General features: G+C 35.9%; 1 protein-coding gene across 8 annotated transcripts in view; it reads right to left on the reverse strand.

The window, feature by feature from the left end:
• The window catches only part of DDHD1 (DDHD domain containing 1), a 124,036-nt gene that overhangs the window by 16,836 nt on the left and 82,299 nt on the right, over positions 1-24,901 (reverse strand). For all 8 annotated transcript variants that reach the window (XM_005561281.5, XM_005561279.5, XM_073997419.1 and 5 more), the window contains 4 exons: positions 18,175-18,281; positions 12,572-12,678; positions 2,380-2,642; positions 575-650 (listed from right to left, as the gene is read on the reverse strand). In XM_005561281.5, the coding sequence (XP_005561338.1) occupies positions 575-650; positions 2,380-2,642; positions 12,572-12,678; positions 18,175-18,281 (553 nt within the window). The remainder of the gene's footprint in view (positions 1-574; positions 651-2,379; positions 2,643-12,571; positions 12,679-18,174; positions 18,282-24,901) is intronic.

The following is a 24,901-nucleotide window of genomic DNA, read 5'->3' on the forward strand; positions in this document are numbered from 1 at the left end:
CCATCCCTGGAATCATTTTACACATATACTTCCTCTGATTTTTTCTCACCACTGACCAACTAAGTGGTCATTATGATTTCTTAATTCTAAATAGTAAATATTTCTCATCAGTCTCTATTTTTCTTTACCACTATTCTAGATTAGTTGATGTTTCTTGGGGTATATGAAGTTATACCCCTCCATGCCTCTGTTTATGCCATTCCTCTTACACAGGATAGCATCTCTCCTTTCTTTCGCTTGGCAATATCTAATTTACTGAGACCAAGTACAAATATCACTCCTTTGTAAACCTTTGCAGGCAAAGTTAGAACCTCCCTCTCGTACATATATTGTTCTGTATACTGATAATAGCATTAATAATACTGTGTTGTACAACCTGAGGACTGGGGAACTGACTTGTCTATTCTTTTCTTTGTACAACCAGAAACTAGCAGTGTCCAACATATAGTATATGTTGAATAAATATTTATTTTGAAAGAACAATAAACTTTCATTTGAATCCTAACGGCATATTTCAAATGACGTTAAAAAAATACTGAGATCAATGTTGAAGAACACATTGCTCTTTCCTTACCTTAAATTTTAAGGCAGGTGTTTGTGTCATAGATGATGCTTTCAATCCATGCAGCCGTTCTTCTATTTCCTTCAGCCTAAGAAGGGGCATGAGATTATATACACATACATATTTATAATTTCATAAATATTAGATGCTTGCTAGCTTACTAAAGTATAAAGATGCAGATGATGATGGCCCATTATCTCTCACATTAATCCTGGTTGACAGTATTTAATAAATGTCTCTGCCACAGTACAGAAAGTGTATAAAAATTTATGAAATAATAAGTAAAACTACCCCCAGTTGTCATGATACCTGCTGTTAATAGCTTTTTTTGTAGTAAAATGTGAGTCACATACAAGCACATATACACCTTTAAAAAAATTATACCAAATGGTTAATACCATATATACTGTTCTATCTCTCTTTTCTATACTTAAGACTTTAGAGATCTTTTCATTTCATTGCCTCCTGACCTATTTCAATTTTTTTTAACAACTATGACTGTCCAAAATACAGGGGAACCATAGTCTAACCCTTCTCTGTGATGAACATCATTTTCAATTACAATGTTTCATAGCTACTTACATTTAGTAAATATGGAATTAAGTTATTATTATTATTATTATTATTTTTTAAAGCTATAGTTGGCCAGGCACAGTAGCTCGTGTCTGGAATCCCAGCACTTTGGGTGGCTCAGGTGGGTGGATCACTTAAGGTCAGGAGTTCAAGACCAGTCTGGCCAACATGGTGAAACCTCATCTCTACTAAAAATACAAAAATGAGCCGGGCGTGGTAGCAGATGCCTGCAATTCCAGCTACTGGGGAGGCGGGGGCAGGAGAATCACTTGAACCTGGAAGACAGAGGTTGTAGTGAGCTGAGATTGTGCCACTGCACTCCAGCCTGGGCAACAGAGCAAGACTCCGTCTCCCCCCCCCAAAAATCTGTTATTTTCCATGCTTTTTTTTTTTTTTTAAGTTTTACTGGATTTATACATCTAAAATGCTGCTCCAGTCTTGCCAAACATGACATTTTATTTCAAAGCTATCAATTATTTTGACACTATATTTATGTGTCTAGCCTATGGTCCTTAAGATTCTAAATGAAATCCTTAGTTAACATCTATAAGACAAAAACAAAACGAGTAAAACTTTTAGTCAATTAGCACATTTGTTTTAATACACTAGTAAATTATCAAAATGAATGATTTTTCTTTGTTATATTAGAATTAATCAGATAAAGAGAACAAAGAAGATAAGGCATGTAACTAGAGATGAAGATAGGAATGTAGCAAATAATTAAAAGATAGTATCGGGAAGGCTACAAATGATTAAATAATTATAAAATCTATTTATAATTATATAACAAATATAATTATGTTTATATATATAACATACGTAAAAAAATATTTGCCAAAAAAAGTGCTTAAAAATTATTTTCAGAACAATAAGAAAGGTAGAAACCCACCTCGAAAGGTCAGTAAAACTACGAAAGATTATAAACTGGTAAACATTTTCAATAAGGATTCTATGCAGTGACTAAGCTTGGAATAAACTTTACATTTCACTCCTAACAAATTGTGAAGAAAAGATGAAAGGAAAACAAGGAGAATAACAAAAGAATTTATTTTATACTACAGGAAAATGCATGTAATTAGCACGAAAATCAACAGTCTCTAGCTTGATTACGCATGGTATGTAGTAATCGTTGTATCCTAAACAATGCATTATTTCTTTATCATGAAATTCTTAGTTTTCTCCTAAGAGGTTCAGTAATTCCATAAAGACATTTAAAAATTTTTCAAAAGATTAGGATATTTTACCGTCGTTTTGTTATATAGAGTTCATCGAGAAGATGTCGTTCTTCATAGCTCATCCATCGTTCATCAGGCAACTCTTCTTCCTTTTGCAGCAACTGTTCATAGAGTCGAACTGGATTCCAGCCAGTCATTATGTCATAAGTAATTACACATCCCAAGGAATGTGATACTATTGAGACTTTACCCCCTTTTTCTTCAAAGTCTGGATTCCGAGAACAGAAAAGGGAATATAATCGATTCAGCTCTTGCTGAAGGCCTTTAACTAGCTGTTTGAAATAAGAAAACATTATCATATTAGAGTTGGCACTGACTACTATACACTTATTCTAAACTCAAATACATTAAGGTAGAAAAACATACATTACTGATTAAACATACCTAGGTTATTAAAACTAACTTAGGTCTTTCAAAATCTTGCAGGAATGAAGGTATACATACTATTATAATCCATATCATCACTAAGAATATAGGCAGATATTACATAGATCCTTTTGTAGTCCTTAAACCTAAAACTGTATAAGCCAGTAGTTCCCTAGATTAAAAAAAAAAAAAAACAAAGTTCTACGCAGATACCAGTAAGATTTTCAAAGACCCCTGCAAATTTCTTTTTTGTTGTAACTTACCTACATGCAATTCTAAATTTTTGTACCTTGCAGATTTTAGTCAGTAAATTTTAGAAAATGAGTATCTGGGCTTATGATAATAGGTATACTAACATATTATAAATTATTGTGCTTTTAGATAGAGTAATATAATAAAAGGCCACTGTATGATTGAAGAAAAAACTAAAGTTGATCTACTGGATATTTCAAAATTCCCACTAAGTTGGCAATACAGATATAAAAGTAAAAAGTTGCTTTCTATGTCTGGAAAGCAGGGCTATTTTAAGTTTAGAGGTTAATAATGTGGGGAGTATTTTCGTAATTTTTCTTTTTAAAACTTCTTTCTTTGAAATTAAGCTTTAACAAATATTACTAAAATATTCCATAAAGTCAGAATAAGGTTCTCTTGTTACTCAAACCCATCCTGGGCCCTGACCTGTGTTTTAAGGCAGTCTTCTCTTCTTCCTACCACTGCTTACTTCTATTTGATTATGAATTTCCTGCTGGATGTTCAATTTCTCATTTCAGTACTTCTTAATATACCAGCTGCTACTATGACATATAAATATTAGTTATTTGTTGCTTCCATTTTCAGGCTTGTTACTATGTCTCAAGAGAAAACTAGCCACTATCAACTTTTATTGAAAATTCTTTATCTGCTGACACAACCTGAAAATCATTCTTTATATACTTTATGATTGGCACGGTTAGCAGTGACATGAATAAAGGGATGATGGTCTCTGTTGACATCTCAGAGCTTCACAATGCAATACTGGTTAAAGCTAAAGGTCTAGTCAAAGCTCTGAAACTATCATGTCTGATGAAATATATTCAGCTGATGAAGAAAGAAAAGGATAAGACAAGCTTGCAGCATGTGGAAGGATGATAGGCTGCCTTTTCTCTAGGGAGAAATGCCAAAGTTTTATTTTAATTAGACTCTTTTTTTCATCAGGAAGTAAAAAAGAATTACACGCTTTAGTGCAATGGTTCTCCAATTTGCAACATGCATCAGAATAACCCGGAGGGCTTGTTAAATACAGATTTCTAGGTACCATCCCAGACTTTTTGATCCCGAAGTGCTGAGATGTGGCCTGGGAATTTGCATTTCATTATGCTCCCAGAAGATGTTGATGCTACTGGCCTGAGGACCACACCTTAGAAACTACTGATTTAATGGCAATGTACATAAACATCTTCTAAGACATGGGTTGTAAGTAAAACTCTAATTAATATAGTTTCAGGAATATGCAGTGTGAAATACTATATTGCTGTTTGAAGGGAGCTATAATATGCTTTGGATTTGGCTTTGATAACAATATCAACCAATCCTTAAAATTTCATTATTTTCCTGATTTACAATCTACATGAGGTAGGTACAGAGAAGGCTAACACTTAGATAAAATAATTTCCTTTAAAAGCAACAGTTCTTAATCGTTTTTATTTTTGAAGACCTTGATTTTAAGACTTGTACCATGTAAATCTCAAAGCACTAACAGATACATACTTTAGTACTCTGATAAAACGTACCCAATCTTTTTGTTTTTATAAAATACCAGCCTACTCCCATATTAAAGTTTTTTTTTTAAAAAGGAAATAACACTACCAGTAATCTATTTCATATTCAAAAATTTTAAAACATCTCTCACTACACCAAATACTTCATTAGTTTGTCAATCACATATGGGTAAAAAAACAAGATCAAATTATCTAAGGCAGAGAAAGTCTATTTGACACTAAAATATTTCACTATGGAATGAGGCATAGCACGGACAGTTTCTGAAGAGCTGATGATGTCATCTGTTTTAATAATTATACACTTGAATAGAAATGGCCTTTGTATTTCCTTATTAGAGCATATCTGGATATGGTAGCATTTTCTTTTTCTATTGCTTATGCATATATATGGGACATCTGTGGTCAGACATTATGATTCTGAAAGCCAACTTTTTAAACAGCTTTGTACTACCTCTAAATGCTTCTGTATCTCATCTGCTCATCAGTGAAAGGAGAAATTCATATCTATGTTGTATCCAACAAGTTTACTCTAATTGGAATTTCTTTTCCTTCTTGTTTCTGATCCAATTATATTCTCCCAATTAGGATCCCTTTGTGACCAACTGTATTCATTTGGGACATCTCAGCCAAGATTAACAATATACCCTGGGATCTTAACTTTATTATCTATTAGATATACAATATGATCTAATCAAGTCAGCAAACCTCTTAAACAGTAAGCACTGGATAGCTTTTTAAAAGTTTAAAACAATTTCTAATTTCCATGACCACTGCTCAAGAGTAAAAATTTATGAAGGAAATGAACATAAGGAGGAAAAACCAGGGAGTTTCAAGAGTTGAGTCCAAACACACAAAATATGGCTGAGGAATAGAGTTAGTCCTTTGCTCTCCCTGCTTCAAGAAATTGTGATGAGAAAATGTAATTTAGAGAGTTCTAGTCATATATATCAATTAAATAATTCAAATAATGTCAAGATACAGCTAGGACAATTCTCTATATAATTCTTCATTTTAAAAAGCTATTGAAAAGAGAGTTCAGATTTACACAAGATGTACAGTTCTCTCTGGATTCCTTGTGTTACTTTAGGGTTGAAGTAAGGGCCAAAGGCTCTCTGATGATCTCTTGATAGTCTGAAATTAATTTTTTTGGTTGATTTTTTAAAACTGGTCCTCAGAAAGTCATCTGAGAAGTACTGATTAATATACACAACTTTTCCCCTAACCGTGACTTTTCAGGAATTATTAGGAAAACCATTAATTAGGGTTCTCCCATGAGCATGTAAGAATGTGGGAGTTAAAAGGGACCTCAGCGATGATCTAATTTAAACTGCTATGAAGCTAGGAGTCCCTTCAGTAGCATCCCTGAGAAATGGTCACTCAGTCTCTACTTTAGTGCATATCTCCATTTTTAAAGTGTCCACTTCTATCTTTAGAGACAGCTTTGTTACTACACAGCTCCGTACAGTAAACAAACATGTTCCTTCCCATATTTTCTATCCACTGACATTTACTTTTTAGACTTAACAGAATAAGTCTATTAAAAATATGGTGGCCCTTGAAATACATAAATACAAATATACACATAATCAATCATAACTTGAATGTCTAAGGACCATGAATTGTACTGGAAACTTTATACACATTTCATCTTTAATCCTAATGACAAACTTTATCTACATATTTTATCCCATTTTATAAGTGGGGAAGATAAGAAAGTGAGAAATTTGATCTCAGAACACAGAGCTGGTTAAGTGGCAGGTTTTGTTGTTGTCGTTGTTTTTGTTTTTGTTTTTTTTTAGATGGAGTTTCCCTCTGCCACCCAGGCTGGAGTGTAGTGGTGCGATCTCAGCTCACCACAACCTCCGCCTCCCAGGTTCAAGTGATTCTCCTGCCTCAGCCCTTGAGTAGCTGAGATTACAGGTGTGCACCACCATGCCTGGCTAATTTTTGTATTTTTAGTAGAGACGGGGTTTCACCATGTTGGTCGGGCTGGTCTCGAATTCCTGACCTCAAGTGATCTGCCTGCCTTGGCTTCCCAAAGTGCTGGGATTATAGAAGTGGCAGGCTTTGAATCTCCATCTATTTGACTACAAAGGCTCAGAGAAGAAGGGAGGAAAAGGCTCTTTGAAATGCCTCACCAATAAACCAAACAATGTTCATTCACCAGGCATGTGACTTACTCCAAATCATTCCTTCTCTAAGGAAACATATACTTTTAAATAATTTATCCTAGAATATTGCCTAACACCAATCTCATGTTAATGGATTTTAATTTACAGAATCAACTTCTCTTTTTAAAAATAGGAATACGCCAGGCACAGTGGCTCACACCTGTAATCCCAGCACTTTGGAAGGCTGAGGTGGGAGGATCACTTGAAGTCAGGAGTTCAAGACCAGCCTGGGCAACATCGTGAAACCCTGTCTTTACTAAAAACACAAAAACTGGCTGGGTGTATTGGTGCGTACCTGTAGCCCCAGCTGTTCAGGAGCCTGAGGCATAAGAATCACTTGAGGCCAGAAGACGGAGGCTGCAGTGAGCTGAGATCGTACCATTGCACTCCGGCCTCAGTGATACCCTGTCTCCAAAAAAAAAAAAAAAAAAAAGTTTGCCCTCCTCTCACTTAGGAAGCATCCCTTTTGTTCTTCACAATGCCTTAAGCAGTGTTTTCCCAGAATTCCTGGGATAGTATCAAGTAGGGGAACTGTTAAAAATACAAAATCACAGGCTCCATCTCAGAACCACCGAATGAGAATCTCTGGGAGATCTGGGAAACTATTCCTTTTCTTTTTTTTTTTTTTTAAATGAGATGGGCTCTCCCTCTGTGGCCCAGGCTGGAGTGCAATGGCGTGACCTCGGCTAACTGCAACCTCCGCCTCCCGGGTTCAAGAGATTGTTCTGCCTTGCCCTCACGAGTAGCTGGGACTACAGGTGTCTGTCACCATGATTGGCTAATTTTTCTATTTTTAGCAGAGATGGAGTTTTGCCACGTTGGCCAGGCTGGTCTGAACTTCCAGCCTCAAGTGATCTGCCCGTCTCGGCCTCCCAAAGTGCTGGGATTACTAGCATGAGCCACCATGTCCGGCCTCTTTTCTTTTTTTGAGACGGAGTCTCGCTCTGTCACCCAGGCTGGAGTGCAGTGGCGCGATCTCGGCTCACTGCAAGCTCCGCCTCCCGGGTTCATGCCATTCTCCTGCCTCAGCCTCCCAAGTAGCTGGGATTACAGGCACTTGCCACCACGCATGGCTAATTTTGTATTTTTAGTAGAGATGGGGTTTCTCCATGTTGGTCAGGCTGGTCTCAAACTCCCAACCTAAGGTGATTCACCTGCCTCGGCCTCTCAAAGTGTTGGGATTACAGGTGTAAGCCACCGAGCCCGGCACGGCCACCTCTCATTTGAAAATAATTTCAAATACAGAAAATGTTGCAAAATAAAAATAACACAAAGATCACTCATATAACCTTTACCCAGGTTCACATATTGTTAGCATTGTATCCCACTTGGTTTATTCACTTGTTCTGTTTCTATGATAAACACATAAACCCTTACCTTTTTTGGGAATCATTTGAGGATACATTATATATGTCACGGTCTTTTACCCCTAAATTCTTCAATTTAGATATGGCATTAGCTATATGTCTCTTTAGCATCCTTTAATCAGGAACATTTTCCGCAGCCACTATGCCTTTATGATACTGATTTTCTTTTTCTTTTTTTTTGAGACGGGGTCTCACTGTCACCCAGGTTGGAGTACAGTGGTGTGAGAACAGCTCACTGCAGCCTCGACCTCCCAGGCTCAAGGAATCCTTTCTGGCCTCAGCATTCCGAGCAGCTGGGACTACAGGCCCAAACCACCATACATGGCTAATTTTTAAAAAATTATTTTTGGCAGAGACAGGGTCTGGCTATGTTGTCCAGGCTGGTCTAGAACTCCAGGGCTCAAATGATCCTCCTACCTTGGCCTCACAAAGGGCTGGGATTACAGGCATGTGCCACTGAACCCAGCCTGATAATGATATTTTTAAAGAATACAGTGTCATTCCTACTTTTTATTACAACATCCTCATTTTGTGTTTGTCTGATGTTTCCTCATTGTCAGAATACTGTATAAGTGATATGTTCTCCTCTGTATGTCATATCCAGAGGTGCATAATGTCCATCTGCTCCTCAGGAATACCCAGTTTAGGTATTGCTTGATTTCTCCAGTGTATAATTATTGTTGCTCTTTCTTAAATGAATAATCAGTTTGTGGGGATATACTTTATGACCATGTAAATATCCTGCTCCTCATCAAAATACTGCCTTCAATTTAGTATCCATCAATTTGTGTCCAGTCTTCTCTTACCTAATCCTACCATGATAGCTGTAAAATGGTTTTCCAACTCCAGGATTCCCTCCATCAGCTGGCCTTTGGCATTCTACTGTAAGCAAGGATTCTCCTTTCTCCCCATGTATTTATTTATAGTCAATATGAACTTCTAATAATTTTTTCAATGATTTATAAATAATACTTTTGGTGCTCAAATTGTTCCAGATTTGGCCAGTGAGAGCTGCTTAATTTGGCACTGTGTTCCTGTGACCTACCCCATAATTCTTTTGAGCATCTTCCTACCTTCTGTCATAACAAGTTGTTCCAGCCCCAGAATCAGCCATTTTCCTGAGGAACCCTGATTTTCCTCAGTGGGAAATAATAGTGCTAGAGGAAGAGATCTGGGTGCTAGGTGTGCTCGATTAGGGTGTCTTTGCTTATTGGCCACTTCGGTGGGCAAGGTTAGGAAGTACATGCGTGAACAGGCATACCCTGTTTTATGGCACTTTGTAGACACTGCATTTACAAATTGAAGGTTTGTGGCAACCCTGAGCTGAGTAAATCTACTGTTGCCACTTTTCCAACAGTGCTCACTTCATGTCTGTGTGTATTTTATAGCAATAAAGTATTTTAAAATTAAGGTATGTATACTTGTTTAGACATAATGCTGTTGCACACTTAACAGAATACAGTATAGCATAACCATAATTTTCTATGCACTGGGAAACCAAAAAATTGGCATGACTTGCTTTATTGTTTTTATTGCTTTATTGTGACATTCACTTTATTGCGGTGGTCTGAAACCAAATCTACAGTATCTCTGAGGTATGCCTGCATATATACATATTCACTTACATATATAAGTAATACTCACAACACACATGCATATTTTAGAAATTGTTGAATTTACAATGATACCCTCAAATTCCAGTACCCGCCACCCCTACCCTGGGTTTATTTTTGCTGTTATTTTTAATGAGTATAGAAATGATTCTCATCAGGGATGTTTGAAAATCACTGCTAAAGATTGCTGATGAATTTCAGTCACAAGTTCTCATGCTCTCCCATGAAATTCATCTGGATCAAAAGACAAACTAATTCAAAGGACCAGGTGTTCCCTTTGCCCCCCATTTATCATAGACATTGGTTCCCTCTTCCTACTACCTATTTTATTCAGTTCCATTCTGAGGACAATTATCTTTCCACATGTAAGAGCATTACAGAAAGTGACCATTTGCTCAGTCACCACTAGCCAATGACCAGAGCTTTGAGCCCTCTTAGGGGTACCACCAGCCACATATATGCAGGTATGTGTATGCGTATGGTAACATGTGCTCTGATATCCTCCTCCCTGCACTCTCACTGGTTTCACTTCTAATATTATAGTCTGTGCTATACAACTCCAGAAGGGAATCGTAAACATACCAAAAATTTACAAGTATAATTCATTATTTTATGTTCTACTCTCTTCCCCTACAAAAATCTGCTTCCCCTTCCTCCATTTATAGTTAATATGAGAACCATCTACGAGTTGCCTAAGCTAGAAATTGTAAGCATCATCTGTCTCTTCCCTTCCTGTATCACCCATAACAAATCATTTCAAGACCACTTAATTCTATCATATTTTGAATCTATCTCTTCTCTTTATTCCTATTAACACTATTTTGGGTTAGAACTTTGTTATCGCTCACTTGAATTTATAAAGATAGAATTGGGGTATGGGATATAACTGTTTTTTCCTTTTTTCATCCTCAAGAACATAAAAATATTGGAGAGAAATGAGACACAAACAACACTATCTGTTATTCCTTTGCCAAGTCTATGCCACTTTACTAGCTTAAAAAAACAAAATGTGTCAAAATGTGCTCAGAAAATATTTGGCAAATTACATTTATAAGTTAATACATATAAAACAATAAACCTGTTAACTCTGAAATACTTTACATGTCTATTATAAAGATAGTTATAGGTTATGGAACCTTAAGAAATCTAAGATCTTTATACAGAAAACATATACACAAAATCCTACTGTCAGGCTCCACTCCATACTTAGTTTTTCAAAGCTTAGTTAGGAATATTTTTAGATTAAAAAAATTGATTAAAAAAAGCTCCCACAGAAAACATCAAACCCTTCTTTCTCTTATGAAAGCAAAGGTATCTATAGGCAGCAACATGTCTGTTTCAGCATTGAAGAATTTTACTCAGAATTCAAAAACTAAAATGATTTGATATTATAGTACCTGTAATAATAGTAATTCTTGACTGCCGTGTGCCACATGTTAATATAACTATTACCTCAATTAATCTTTACAAGAATGCTATGAAGTAGCTACTTGTTAGAATATCCACTTTGCAGATAGAGAAGCCATACAGAAATTAAGTGTTACAGTGGGACTGGAATCAGGCAGTCTATCTCTAGAGCGCATATACACTTTGCAAAAAGTAATTTCTACTGCATGGTTTTTAGAACAAAAATTGGGGCCACATATGACTATGATGAAATATGGAAATGTAATTTATCTTAAGTACTATAACAATAAGCCTAAATGCTTTTTTCAGAGGGAAAAAAAGAGTAATTGCAAAAATTTCCATGGATTTCTCTTCCTTCCACACATTTCATAAATATGGACCTATGTACTGTAATATTTTAACCTTTCTTGAAGGCAGAGACTCCCCCTTATACAAGATCCTTGTACAGTATCTTATATATAGTTCTCAATAAACACATTTTCAATAAACATGTAGACCATATTCTTAGCTCAAAACACCTTTAGCCAGCTGATTCAGTATACATAAATATTATCAAATCTTACCTGGGATTCCTGATAAATAAATTTTACCAACGTGACAGATCTTACTTTCAAACACTTGTACTAATTTTCCCTGTCTCCCTGCTAATGAAGGGTAAGAGTCTGCAGTAAAGTGGCCCCCTGTTAGCCTGTGTTTGGCACAGAGTAGGGGCTCACTAAATATTTACTGATTAAAGGCCCAGGAAAGTCAAAATAATCAGCCAATAAATAACAGAGAGACTGGCTATCTCATGAACACAGAGGAGAGAAGTGGTAAACAGTGTAAGCTGTGAAGCTATATTGCCTGGGTTCAAATACTGGCTCTGCCACTTATTAAGCGAGACACAATGAGCAAGCCTTAAAATCTCTCTTGGCATCAGTTTCCTCATTCTTCAAATGAGGATACTAATCATACCTACTTCACAGGATTTTTTAAAATAAGGATTAAACAAGTTAACACGTTAGGCAATTAACAAATGTTAGTTATTCCTACTAAACAGAATTCCTTTCCCTCTTATCAATAAAGTGACAAAATGCATTTGGTGGAGATTCTCTCATCTTCTTGAATAAACCTTCACCTCTTGCCCTAGTGTTACTCTTGGGAGGCATCGGCTCCACTACCATTTGAAAACTGTACGAATTCATTACAGAAGTGAAGCAATAAATGTCCATCATATACAAAAAATGTAAAGGACATTTTATGTCTAAAACTCTTTTGTGAAGACAACAGTCACAGATATAATCAGATTTATGAACACTGTTACTTCTCAAAGAGCTATTTTCTAACCAGTCCCCCACCTGAGACTATCTGTTTCATTAACGGTCCTAATGTCTTGTTTGAAGACTATCAAATTTATTAAAAGTAGGCTATTTCTAATGAATTCCTGTAATTTCTCATTTGCTTAAAAAAATGTAAAAATTCAGGACATTTGTAAGTTATCACTAAAAAATACCCACCAGCAAGATAATCATGATACTTACTTCATCTCTATAAAGCGGACTAGTATAATACATTATGTCCATTGCACTGCTGTTCAGCATATCCCTTAAACCTCGTACTTTGTCAGGAGTAATGGAATCAACAGTGTCTACAAAAACAAGCAAAAAAACCAAGTAAATTGAACTTATAGAAAGTCTCTGTTATACGGAAATAATAGCGAAGAAAATTACATTGCCTGAAATAGTAACTATTTAACATTTAAATATTCAAGACCAGCTTTGGCTCTAATGAATCTTCCCTTCCTGTAAAATACCACAAGAAAAAAACAGTAAAAGACAAAATAGGAGATGAAAAGAAACATTAAAGGATGAAAGCCGTTATCAAATCTATAAAGCGTCACCCTTTTTTGTATATTATGGCTTTTGTATGAAATTCAGGGGTACCCAGAGCAAAACGAGGCCACATATTTTAGAACAAGTGTCAAAACACAATCCCAAGTCTTTTTGTACCTCCTTTTCTGTTTCCTCTCCTTTTTGAGATGGAGTTTTGCTCTGTCCTCCAGGCTGGAGGGCAGTGGGGTGATCTCGGTTCACTGGCTCAAGTAATTCTCCTGCATCAGCTTCCTGAGTAGCTGGGATTACAGGCGCATGTCACCTGCCCAGCTACTTTTTGTATTTTTAGTAGAGATGGGGTTTTACCATGTTGGCCAGGCTGGTCTCTAACTCCTAACCTCAAGTGATCTGTCTGCCTAGGCCTCCCAGAGTGCTGGGATTACAGTTGTGAGGCATGCACCTAGCCTGTTTTTTTGATCTATGCACCTTCAGCTTGGCAATACACATGTAGACTGCCTAGAGCCACTGGTGGCAACCAGCAACAAATCAAAAAGTCATCCTACAATTTGCATCTATCTTTAGTGAGCCAAAGATTCTGTGGGCAAGAACTGTCAGATCACAAATATGCACAAAGGCAAATAAATCAGCAATTTTATCAGTAAACAAGATAAAGGTGGTATAATTTACTCTCTTGAAAAAAATTGCTACATAAACTGATTTTCAAACCAGTACACCCTTCCACGAGTTATGCTAACCTATGGAAATTCTACCATGGAAAGATTATTCTATTAGACACCTAATAAAATTATTAGAGATACGGAAAATTTTACATTTCTTATAGAAATACAAAGCACTATACTTGGATGAATACTGTGATTTGAAAGCACAAGGAGAACAGAAGGCATATAATTTTAGTGAAACAAAATTTCTTTTATTCCTTTTCACTTTATTGGCTTAGGTTATTTTATTTATTCCTCCACTATGTAATAATAACAGGAAGGCAAAGACAAGCAAAAGTTCTTTTTTTTTTCAAAATTGTAAAGGGAAATATTGTTGCTGTTTGTGGTTGTACAACATATTTACAGGCTGTACCTATTTTTAAATTGTAAAAGTGAAAGGTGTACTACCATGCTGATCTGAAAATACTTCAAATGTCATTTTAATGCATTTCCAAAAAAAGTTTTTACTGTGAAATACAGACACATATAAATAAAGGTATTTAATTATGAATGGGCAGTTTAAAGAATAATTCATAAAAAGAAAAACATGTTCATACCATCTAGTTTAAGAATACTGCCAGTATCTTACAAACCCACCATATATTCTGAAATGATCACAGGCCTCTCTAGCAGAGAGAGAGAAGTAACTACAGGTAAGAGGTTTGTATTAATTGTGCTTTTCCTTTTCCTTATAGATTTACTACATGTCCAATAATATTAATAACTGTACCCAATTACTTCTACAGAATTTACTATGTGCCAGAGCCTAAGTATTTTACCTCATTCTGACCACTGTGTAAACTGAGGTATTATCTATGGTTTGCTTGCACCCTTCCACCTAATCTTATGTTTCTGAGATTCATCCAAGTTGATGCATATAGCTGCAATCCACTCTTTTTCACTGTTGTATAATATGCCACTCTATACCTATATCAAAATTTATCCATTCTCTTTCTAGAGTTATTTGAGTTTCTGGTTTTTTGCTACTACTTATAAATCATGATCCTAAATAACACTGTTTTACATGTCTCCTGGTGCACATGTTTAAGAGTTTCTTTAGAGTATATCTCTAAGAAGTGGAACTACTGTGTCAAAGGGCACATGCACCTTCAACTTTATAAGATGATGTTAAATCTTCCAAAGTGACTATACCAAGTTTCATTCCCAACAATAGTGAATGAAAACTCTCACTACTATACAACCCCAACAACACTTGGTATTGTCACTTTCTTAAATTTTTGCTTGATGGGTATGAACGATACTTCACTGTGGCTTTAATTTGCATCTCCTTGATTACTAGAAAAAAATATACATACATAAATTTAAAAAATCTTTTCTTTCCCACTTAAGTTTCTTGTCGTTTATTCTGGATATGAAACCTTTGGTGGTTATATCTGTTGCTCTGTTATAACATCTTTTTCTCAGTTTGTGGCTTGTCTTTCTTTTTTTATGGTCTACTGGTAAAGAGAAGTCCTTAATTTTAATCTAATCAAATTTGTTAGTTTATAGTTGCATTTTTTTTGTATATTAAGAATTCTTTCCCTGCACCTTGAGGTTGTAAAGGTAGTGTTTTGTATATTTTTCTAAAAAGTTTTAAGGTCTTGGCTTTCATATTATCATGTTTTTGATCCATGTGAAATGTGAAGTAGAGATCATTTTTTACTTTTTTCCCCCATAGGACACCCAGTTACCACATGCCATTTATGGAACGGGCCATCCTTTCACCAACGATCTGTAATGCCAGGTATGACAGGTTTCCTGTTTAGGGAATCTCTAATCCGGTACACAGGTCTATTTGCCTATCCTTGTGCCAAGGATATTTACAGAAGTTTGAATACAGTACTAGGTATGGCTACCTAGTAGGTCAAGACTCTACCCCTCAAATCCGTCATTCTGTGTTTCGGCTATTTTCAGACCTTTGTTCCTTTTTTATTTCTTTTTTTTTTTTTTTTTTAATTTTATGGGTACATAGGAGGTATATACATTTATGGGGTACATGAGATATTTTGATACAGGCATGTAATACATAGTAATCACATCATGGAAAATAGGGTATCCACCCCCTCGAGCATTTATCCTTTGTGTTACAAACAATCCAGTACTACTCTTTTAGTTATTTAAAAATGTACCACTAATTTATTATTGATTATAGTCACCCTGTTGTGCAATCAAATACTAGGTCTTATTCATTCTATTTTTTTGTACTTATTAACCATCCCCACCTCCCCAGTATCCTTCCCAGCCTCTGATAACCAGCCTGCTCTCTATCTCCGTAAGTTGTTTTGATCCAACAAATGAGAACATCTGCTGTTTGTCTTTCTGTGCCTGAGTATATAATGACCTCCCGTTCCATCCATGTTGTTTCAAATGACAGGATCTCATTCTTTTTTATGGCCAAATAGTCATCCATTGTACATATGTACTACATTTTCTTTATCCATGCATTTGTTGATAGACACTTAGGTTGCTTCCAAATCTTGGCTATTGTAAACAGTGCTGTAACAAACACAGGATGCTGCAGACATCTATTCAATATACTGACTGCCTTTCTTTTTAATGTATACCCAGCAGTGGGATTACTGGATCATATGGTAGCTCTATTTTTAGTTTTTCGAGGAACCTCCAAGCTGTTCTCCATAGTGGTTGTACTAACTTACATTCCTACCGACAGCGTACGAGGGTTCCCTTTTCTCCACATTTCACCAGCATTTGTTACTGCCTGTCTTTTGGATATAAGCCATTTTAACTAGGGTGAGATATGTCATTGTAGTTCTGATTTGCCTTTCACTGATGATCAATGACGTTGGCACCTTTTCATATGCCTGTTTGCCATTTGTATGTTGTCTTTTGAGAAATACCTACCAAATCTTTTGCCCATTTTTTGGATAAGATTATTAGATTTTTTTTCCTATACAGTTGAGCTCCTTATATATTCTGGTTATTAATCTCTTGTCAGATGGGTAATCTGCAAATATTTTATCACATTCCGTGTGCTGTCTCTTGACTTTGATTGTTTAGCCCTTTGTTCTTTGATAATCATTTCAGAATCAGTTTGTCAAGTTTCATGGAAAAACTCTGGAAATCCTGATTGGAATTACATGGAATCTATAGATCGATTTGGGAGAATCCACACCTCTAGAATAACGAATTTTCCAATCTAAGGAAATTATCTTTAAGTTGTGTTTAAGGTCTTTTAATTGTTTAATTTGTAACATAAATATACTTCTTTTGCTAGATTTATTTCTTGGAACTTTATATTTTTGATGCTATTTGTCTGTTCTTGGTATACGGAAATGCAATTATGTTTATATATGGAATTTCTATGTCACAACCCTAATAAATTACTTTATTAATTCTAATAATTTTTTTTTTCTTTTTCTTTTTTCCCAGATATGGGGTCTCTGTTACCTAGGCTGGAGTGCAGTGGTTATTCACAGGTGTTATCCCACTAATGATCATCACAGGAGTTTTGGCCTGCTTTTTCTCCAACCTGGGCTCTTTCACCTCTCCCTGCCCCTGAAAGGTCATCATATTGATAGTGAACTTGGTGTGAACACCTGCTTGGCATAGTGCACTACAGCACAAAACTCCTGGACTCAAGTGATCCTCCTGCCTATGCCTCCGAGTAGCTGGGACTACAGCCACATGCCACTCTGCCCGGCCTAATAATTTTTCTGTATATTCTTTTGTATATTCTGAGTAGACAACCATATGACCTACAAATCAAAACAGATGTTTCTGAGTCTTTGTAACTATTATTTCTTTTTCTTATCTTACTGCACTAAGACTTTCAAGCAGAATGTTTAAATTATAAGAGTGGATATCTTTGGCTTATTCCTGATTTAAAGGAAATGGTTTTAGCCTTTCATTGCCAAAGAACACAATGATGTGTGCTGTAGGTAGATACCCTTTTAAAATTATTTTTAAATTTACACACAATAAAATTGACTCGCATGTGTAGTTTTACGTAACTACTGCCAGGATCAGGATATTGAACTGTTCCATCACCCTGAAAAACTTCTACATGCTGTTCCTATAAATTCAAATCCTCCCTGCTTCCCCTAACTCCTGCTAACCAATGATCTGTTCTCTGTCCCTGAAGTTTTGCTTTTTCCAAAATGTCATGAAAATGGAAGCATAAAGTATATAAACTTTCAAGACTGGCTTTTTTTTTTTTTTTTTTTTTTTTGAGACAGGGTTTCACTCTGTTATCCAGGCTGGAGTGCAGTGGCACAATCTTGGCTCACTGCAACCTCTGTCTGTCTCCTGGGTTCAAGTGATTCTCGTGTCTCAGCCTCCCAAGTAGCTGGGATTACAGATGCCCTCACAATCCACAGAGGGCATGCATGAAAACAGTGCTATCTATGAAATCTATATAGTGGTTCAAATGATATTAGTCAGTATAATTATTTTAGAAATCAATGGATTTTATTTTCTCAAATAATCTAGAACAAAGGGTGAGTATACCTCAAGACAATTAAATGGAAGACACTATGTTCTCAATGAACAAGAAGTATTTTCTAAAACTTTCTGCATTTGTTTTGGTAAAAGTTTGTCATTGGCTAAATCATTCAATTTTTAAACAAAATATACCTCCATCAAGAGTAAGTTTTGACCGCCACTCAACAGGCAGAAATTCAACATGTGTTGCATGGTTGGAAAAATGCCTTTCTTCTATTTTTCTTGCAGCCTCTCTCATCCTAAACAAACAAACAAAAATGCAAACAAAGCTTTATGAGAATAACTTCACATATAAATGTATATGAGATAGAATGTGTTTAATCATAACACTTCCATTTGCTTATAGCTTTGTCCTAAATTTGCCATCTACGATTTCAAATATTCCAAGCTTTTACATTATATTCTAAATAATTATACATAAGAATTTTCAGTAGACAAAATGGCATAATGAATACCTCAGTGCCATCACCCAGCTCCAAATATTAGCAAGTCATGACCTATCTTGTTTCATCTATTGCTCTCTTCATCCTTTCCATAATATAAATTTTAAAATTTTATTTAAAATATGAAGATACTATTAAATTGACTCTTTTCCCCCTTTTGGTGTCAGTTATATAAATTTTAGCACATGTGCAGATTTGTGATTAGTATTACACAATTCAGAACAGTTCATCCAGAAAAACTCCCTCATGCTATTCCTTTAGGAGTCACTCCCTTCTCCCATATTTAAAAACAAATCCTAGATATTGCATTATTTTGTCTGTAGATAGTTTAGTATATATTTCTAAAATATAAGAAAAACATAACCTATTCAGTATTATCATACCAAAGAAATTAATCATTGCTTAATTTCAGCAAATACGTAGTTCAGTGGTCCTATTTTTCCAGTTGGACTATAAATATTATTTTATAATATTAAAATTTTTTTACGCTTGTTTAAACTGAGCTCTAAATACAATCCATGCACTGCAATTAGAAGACATCTGTCTACTACAGGCCCCTTTCTCTATTTTGCCTTGTAAAGGCATACCTTGTTTTACTGCATTCATTTTTTTAAAAAAATTGCACTCTGCAGATATTACCTTTTTCTCCACTTTTTAAAAAACTGAAGGTCTGTGGCAACCTTGCATGAAGCAAATCTATTAGTGCATTTTTCCAATAGCATGTGCTCACTCTGTGTCCATCACATTTTGTAATCCTCACAATATTTCAAACTTTCTCATTATTATTACATCCACTCTGGCGAACTGCACCTGTATAAGATGAGCTTAATCGATAAATGTATGTGGTCTGACTTCCACTGACTGGCTATTTCCCAACCTTTCTCCTGCTCCGAGGGCTTCCGTATTATCCCTGAGACACAACAATATTGAGATTAGGGCACTTAATAATTCCATACTGGCCTCTAGGTGATCAAGTGAAAGGAAGAGTCGCACATCTCTCACTTCAAATAAAAAACCAGAAATGATTGAGCTTAGTGAGGGAGGTATGTCAAAAGCCAAGCATGCCAAAAGCTGAACCTCTTGCACCGGTTAGCCACTTTGTGAATGTAAAGGAAAAGTTCTTGAAGGAGATTAAAAGTACTACTCCAGTGAACACACAAATAAGAAAATGAAAAAACCTTATTGTTGATAAGGAGAAAGTTTTAGTGGTCTGGATAGAAGATCAAAACAGCTACAACTTTTCCTTCATTTAAGCCAAAGCCTAATCCAGAGCAAGCCTTAACTCTTTTCAATTCTAAAAGACTGAGAGAAGCAAAGAAGCTACAGAAGAAAAGTTTGAAGCTAGCAGGTTAGTGCATGAGGTTTAAGGAAAGAAGCTGCCTCCATAACATAAAAGTGTAAGGTAAGTGCTAATGTAGAAGCTTCATCAAGTTAAGAAGATCTAGCCAAGATAATCAATGAAGGTTGCTACCTTAAACATATTCTCAACGTAGACAAAAAAGCCTTCTAATGGAAAAAGATGCCTAGGACTTTCATAGTTAGAAAGAAGAAGTCGATGCCTGGCTTCAAAGCTTCAAAGGACAGGCTGACTCTCTTGTGAAGAGCTAACACAACTGGTAACTTAAAGTTGAAGCCAATGCTCACTGACCATCCCAAATATCCTAGGGCCCTTAAGAATTATACTAAATCTACTGTGCCTGTGCTCTATAAATGGAACAACAAAGCCTGGATAGCAGCACATCTTTTTTTACAGCATGGCTTACTGAATATTTTAAGCCCACTGTTGACACCTACTGCTCAGAAAAAAAAAAAATGATTTCTTTCAAATGATTACTGCCTACTGACAATGTACCTGGTCACTCAAGAGCTCTGATGGAGACGTTCAAGGAGATGAATGTTGTTTTCATGCCTGCTAACACAACATCCACTCTGCAGCCCATGGATCAAGGAGTAATTTTAACTTTCGAGCCTTACATTTAAGAAACAAATTTTATAATGCTATAGCTGCTACAGATAGTGGATGAATCTGGGCAAAGTAAAGTGAAAATATTCTGGAAAGAACTCGTCATTCTAGATGCCATTAAGAACATTTGTGATTCAGTAATTCATGGGGGGTGAAAATCTCAACATTCCAGAAGTTTGGAAGAAATGGATTCCAACCTCATAAATGACTTTGAGGGGCCCAAGACTTCAGTGAGGAAGTGACTGCAGATGTATTGGAAATAGCAAGAGAACTAAAATAAGAAGAGTGTGAAGATGTGACTGAATTGTTGCAATTTCATGAGAAAACTTCAGAGGATGAGTAGTTGCTTCTTATGGATGAACAAAGAAAGTGGTTTGAGATGGACTCTTGGTGAAGATGTGAATATCGCTGAAATGGCAACAAAGAATTCAGAATATGCCATAAACTTAGTTGATAAGGCAGTGGTAGGGTTTGAGAGGATTGATTCAAATTTTCCAGTTAAGTTCTACAGTGGGTAAAATGCTCTCAAACTGCATTGCATGTTACAGGGAAATCTTTCTGAAAGGAAGAATCAATTGATGTGGCTAACTTCATTGTTGTCTTATTTTAAGAAATTGCCACAACCACCCCAAACTTTGACAACTACCATCCTGATCAGTCAGCAGCCATCAACATGGAGGCAAGACCCTTCAACAGCAAAAAGATGCTGTGAACTCACTGCAGCCTCAGATAACTGGTTAGCAACGTTTAGCAGCACAGCATTTTAAAATTAAGATATGTACATCGATTTTTAAAGACATTATGCTATCACATACTTAACAGTTTACAGTGTAGTGTAAACATAACTTTTATATGCACTGAGAAGCCAATTTGTGCAACTTGTTAATTATGGTATTTGCTTTATTGCAGTGGTATGGAACCAAATCCACAATATCTTTGAGGTATACCTGTAATTTTGTGTTTATGTTTCCTATAAAGTTACTCAGAGTCCGATTTTCATTCATTGCATCCCTATGGTGTTAACATGTTCTTTGTCCTGTTTCCTATAATTTGGTAGTTAGTTATAAGGGCTTCATCAGATTCAAGCTCTGTTCTGGTGAGACTACTACTCCACATGTACATAGGTACATACAACTCTTCTCTTTTTGGTGATGATAGTAGTTACTGATGATCATTGTTTAAATCCATTAGTTTTCATGGTGGCAAAAGCGCCTTTTATATTCCATCACTCTTCATTTGTTTATAGACTTATACTTCTAGAAAAAGAAATTTCCTTACATTAAATATTTAGCTGCACTGGGGTATAACCAAATAGTTTCTGCATGAACTGAGGCACAGTTAACCTAGAAAAGGCAGGATAAATGGTTAATTCTTCCCCTTTATTAACAGTTCTCAAAATAACAAGTTATTAGGTTTTATATATTTTGATATCATTACTAATTCACAGATTTAAGCAAATTTGGTGCATATCAATCCACTGTAGTTATTATCCTTACCAAGGTTCAAATTGTCTCCTATTTTAGGTCTGTGAATCTCTTCAAGTTGCTTTTGACACAACTTCACTAGTTTTTTTTTTTTTAAAACAACTGTGGCTTTTAATATATTCAAAGACTTATGCAACCATCACCATTATCTAATTTCGTTAACACTTTCATCACCCCAGACTCATTAGCAGTCACTCTCTATCCCTCTTCCTCCCACCCACCGGCACCCACTAATCTACTTTCAGCAGATTTGTCTATTTGAGTATTTCATATAAATAGAATCATACAATATGCGGACTTTTGTGTCTGGCTTTTCAGTTAGTGTAATGTTTTCAAGTCTCATCTATGTTGCATCATAAATCGGTACTTCATTGCTTTTCATTGTTGAATAGTATTTCATTATATGGATATGCCACTTTTGCTTACCACTCATCAGCTGATGGATGTTTGGGTTGCTTCCATCTTTTTGGCTATCATGAATAATGCTTCTACGAACATTCTTTAACAAGTTTCTGTGGTCATACATTTTCAGATCTCTTGGGTATACACATAACGATATCGCTGGCTCATACACTAACTTTAACTTTTGGGAGAACTGCCAAACTCTTTCCAAAGCAGCTGTACTATTTTCTAATCTCACGAGAAACATGTAAGGGTTGCGATTTTTCTTCATCCTAGCTAATACTTGTTAATTTCCATCCTTTCGGTAAGAGTTATCCTAGTGGGTATAAAGTGGTACCTTTAAAGTGGTAGTGTTCAAGGTCACATCTCTCTAATAACTAAAGATGCTGACCATCTTTTCACAAGTTTATTGGCCATTTGTATATCCTATTTGGACAAATGCCTACTCAAATCCTTTACCCATTTAAAAAAAACTGGGGTCTTCCTTTTTTAAAAACTGTTGAGTTGTAAGAGTACTTTATATATTCTGGATCCTAGACCTTTATCAGATACGTGGTTTGCTAATATTTTCTCCCATTCTGAGGGTTATCTTCATTTTCTTCAGTGTCCTTTGAAGAACAAAAGGACTTTCTACTTATAGTAGCATGCCATCTGCAAACAGAGATAGTTTTATCTCTTCCATTCTAATCTAGATGTCTTTTATTTCTTTTGATTAATTGCTGTGGCTGAAATGCACAGTACAAATGCTGAACAGAAGTGGTGAGAGTGGATATCTTTGTCTTGTTCCTGATCTCAAGGAGCAGCTTTCAGTCTTTCACTATTAAAGAATAAGTTTAGCCACAGGCTTTTTGTAGATGCCCTTTACCAGATTGAGAAAGTTGCCTTCTGTTTCTAATTTCCTGAGTGCTTTTATTATGAAAGTATGTTGAGATTTTGTCAAATGTCTTTTCTGTGTCTGAAAGTCACATGATGTGGTTTTTTTTTTTTTTTCCTTCATTCTACATGTGGTGGATTACCTTGATTAAAAAAAAAAAAAAAAGTTGACCCTATCTTGCATTCCTGGGATAAATGCCACTTAGTCATGGTATATAACCATTTATATATGTTGCTGGATTCAGTTTGTTGGCATTTCATTGAGATTTCTGTGGTCTGTATTCAGCAAGGGATACTGGTATAGTTTTCTTTTCCTCATGATGCTTTCATTGGTTTTTGGTATCAGGGTAATACTGGCTTCATAGAATGAGCTGGGAAATCTTCCTTCCTTTTCTATTTTTTAGAGAGTTTGTAGAGAAGTGGTGCTAATTCTTCTCTATTTTTTTTAAAAAGACATGATCTTACTATGTGGCCCAGGCTGAAGTGCAATGGCTATTCACTGGAACAGTCGTGTACTATAGCCTGGAGCTTCTGTGCTCAAGCAATCCTCCTGCCTCAGCCTTCCATGAAGCTGAGACTGCAGACACATGCCAATGCACCCAGCTTAATTCTTCTTTTGATGTTTGGTAGAATTAACCAGTGCAATCTTCGGGTCCTGGGCTTTTGTTGTTTTGGTGGGAAGTGTTTTGATTATTAATCCAAACGCTGTACTTGTTATAGGTCTCCTCAGACTTCCTATTTCTTACTCGTTACCAGATCAGTTTTCCCAGTTTGTGTCTGTCTTGGAAAGTGATTACTAAACAGTTTTGGTAGTTTGTTTCTAGAAATTTGTTCATTTCATCTAGGTTATACACTCTGTAGCACAGAATTGTGCATAGTATTCCCTTATAATCCTTTTTATTTCTCTAAGGTTGGTGGTAGTAATGTCTCCTCTTTTACTTTTGATTTTAGTAATTTGAATCTTCTTTTTCTCTTGGTCTAGTTAAAAGGTTCTCAACTTTGTGAATCTTTTCAAATAACCAGAGTAATACACAGAGATCTTCTTTATTTTACAACTGCATACTACTCCATTATATAGACAATAGCTGTAGTTTATCAACCTATCTCTTACTGATGAACATTTGAGTAGTTTCCTACGTGATGCTGCAATCAAAAGCCTTGTGCACGTCCTTTTATTTTTGCTGATATTTTTTTGGGATAGAGTCCTGGAACTAGGTTTTCTGGGTCAAAGGATAAATACATATGTAATTTTGATAGATACTGCCACATACTCATTTTCATTGCATTCCATCAGCTGTATAAGAACATCTATTACCTACAGCCTGGCCAAAAAAGCATGTCGTCAAATTTTGAACGTGTGCTAATCTGATAGTTAAGAAATGACATCTGTTTGGGTGCGTTGCTCATGCCTATAAACCCAGCACTTTGGGAGGCCGAGGCAGGCAGATCACTTGAGGTCAGGAGTCTGAGACCAGCTTGGCCAACATGGTAAAATCCAGACTCTACTAAAAAAACACAAAAATTAGTTGGGTGTGGTGGTGCGCACCTGTAGTCCCTCCCAGCTATTTGGGAGGCTGAGGCAGAAGAATCGCTTGAACCCGGGAGGTAGAGGCCGCAGTGAACCAAGATTGCGCCACTGCACTCCAGTCTGAGTGACAGAACAAAACTCTCTCCAAAAAAAAAAAAAAAAAAGA

Source organism: Macaca fascicularis, chromosome 7 (genome assembly GCF_037993035.2).
Source record: "Macaca fascicularis isolate 582-1 chromosome 7, T2T-MFA8v1.1".
In the NCBI taxonomy this organism is placed as follows: Eukaryota; Metazoa; Chordata; class Mammalia; order Primates; family Cercopithecidae; genus Macaca; species Macaca fascicularis.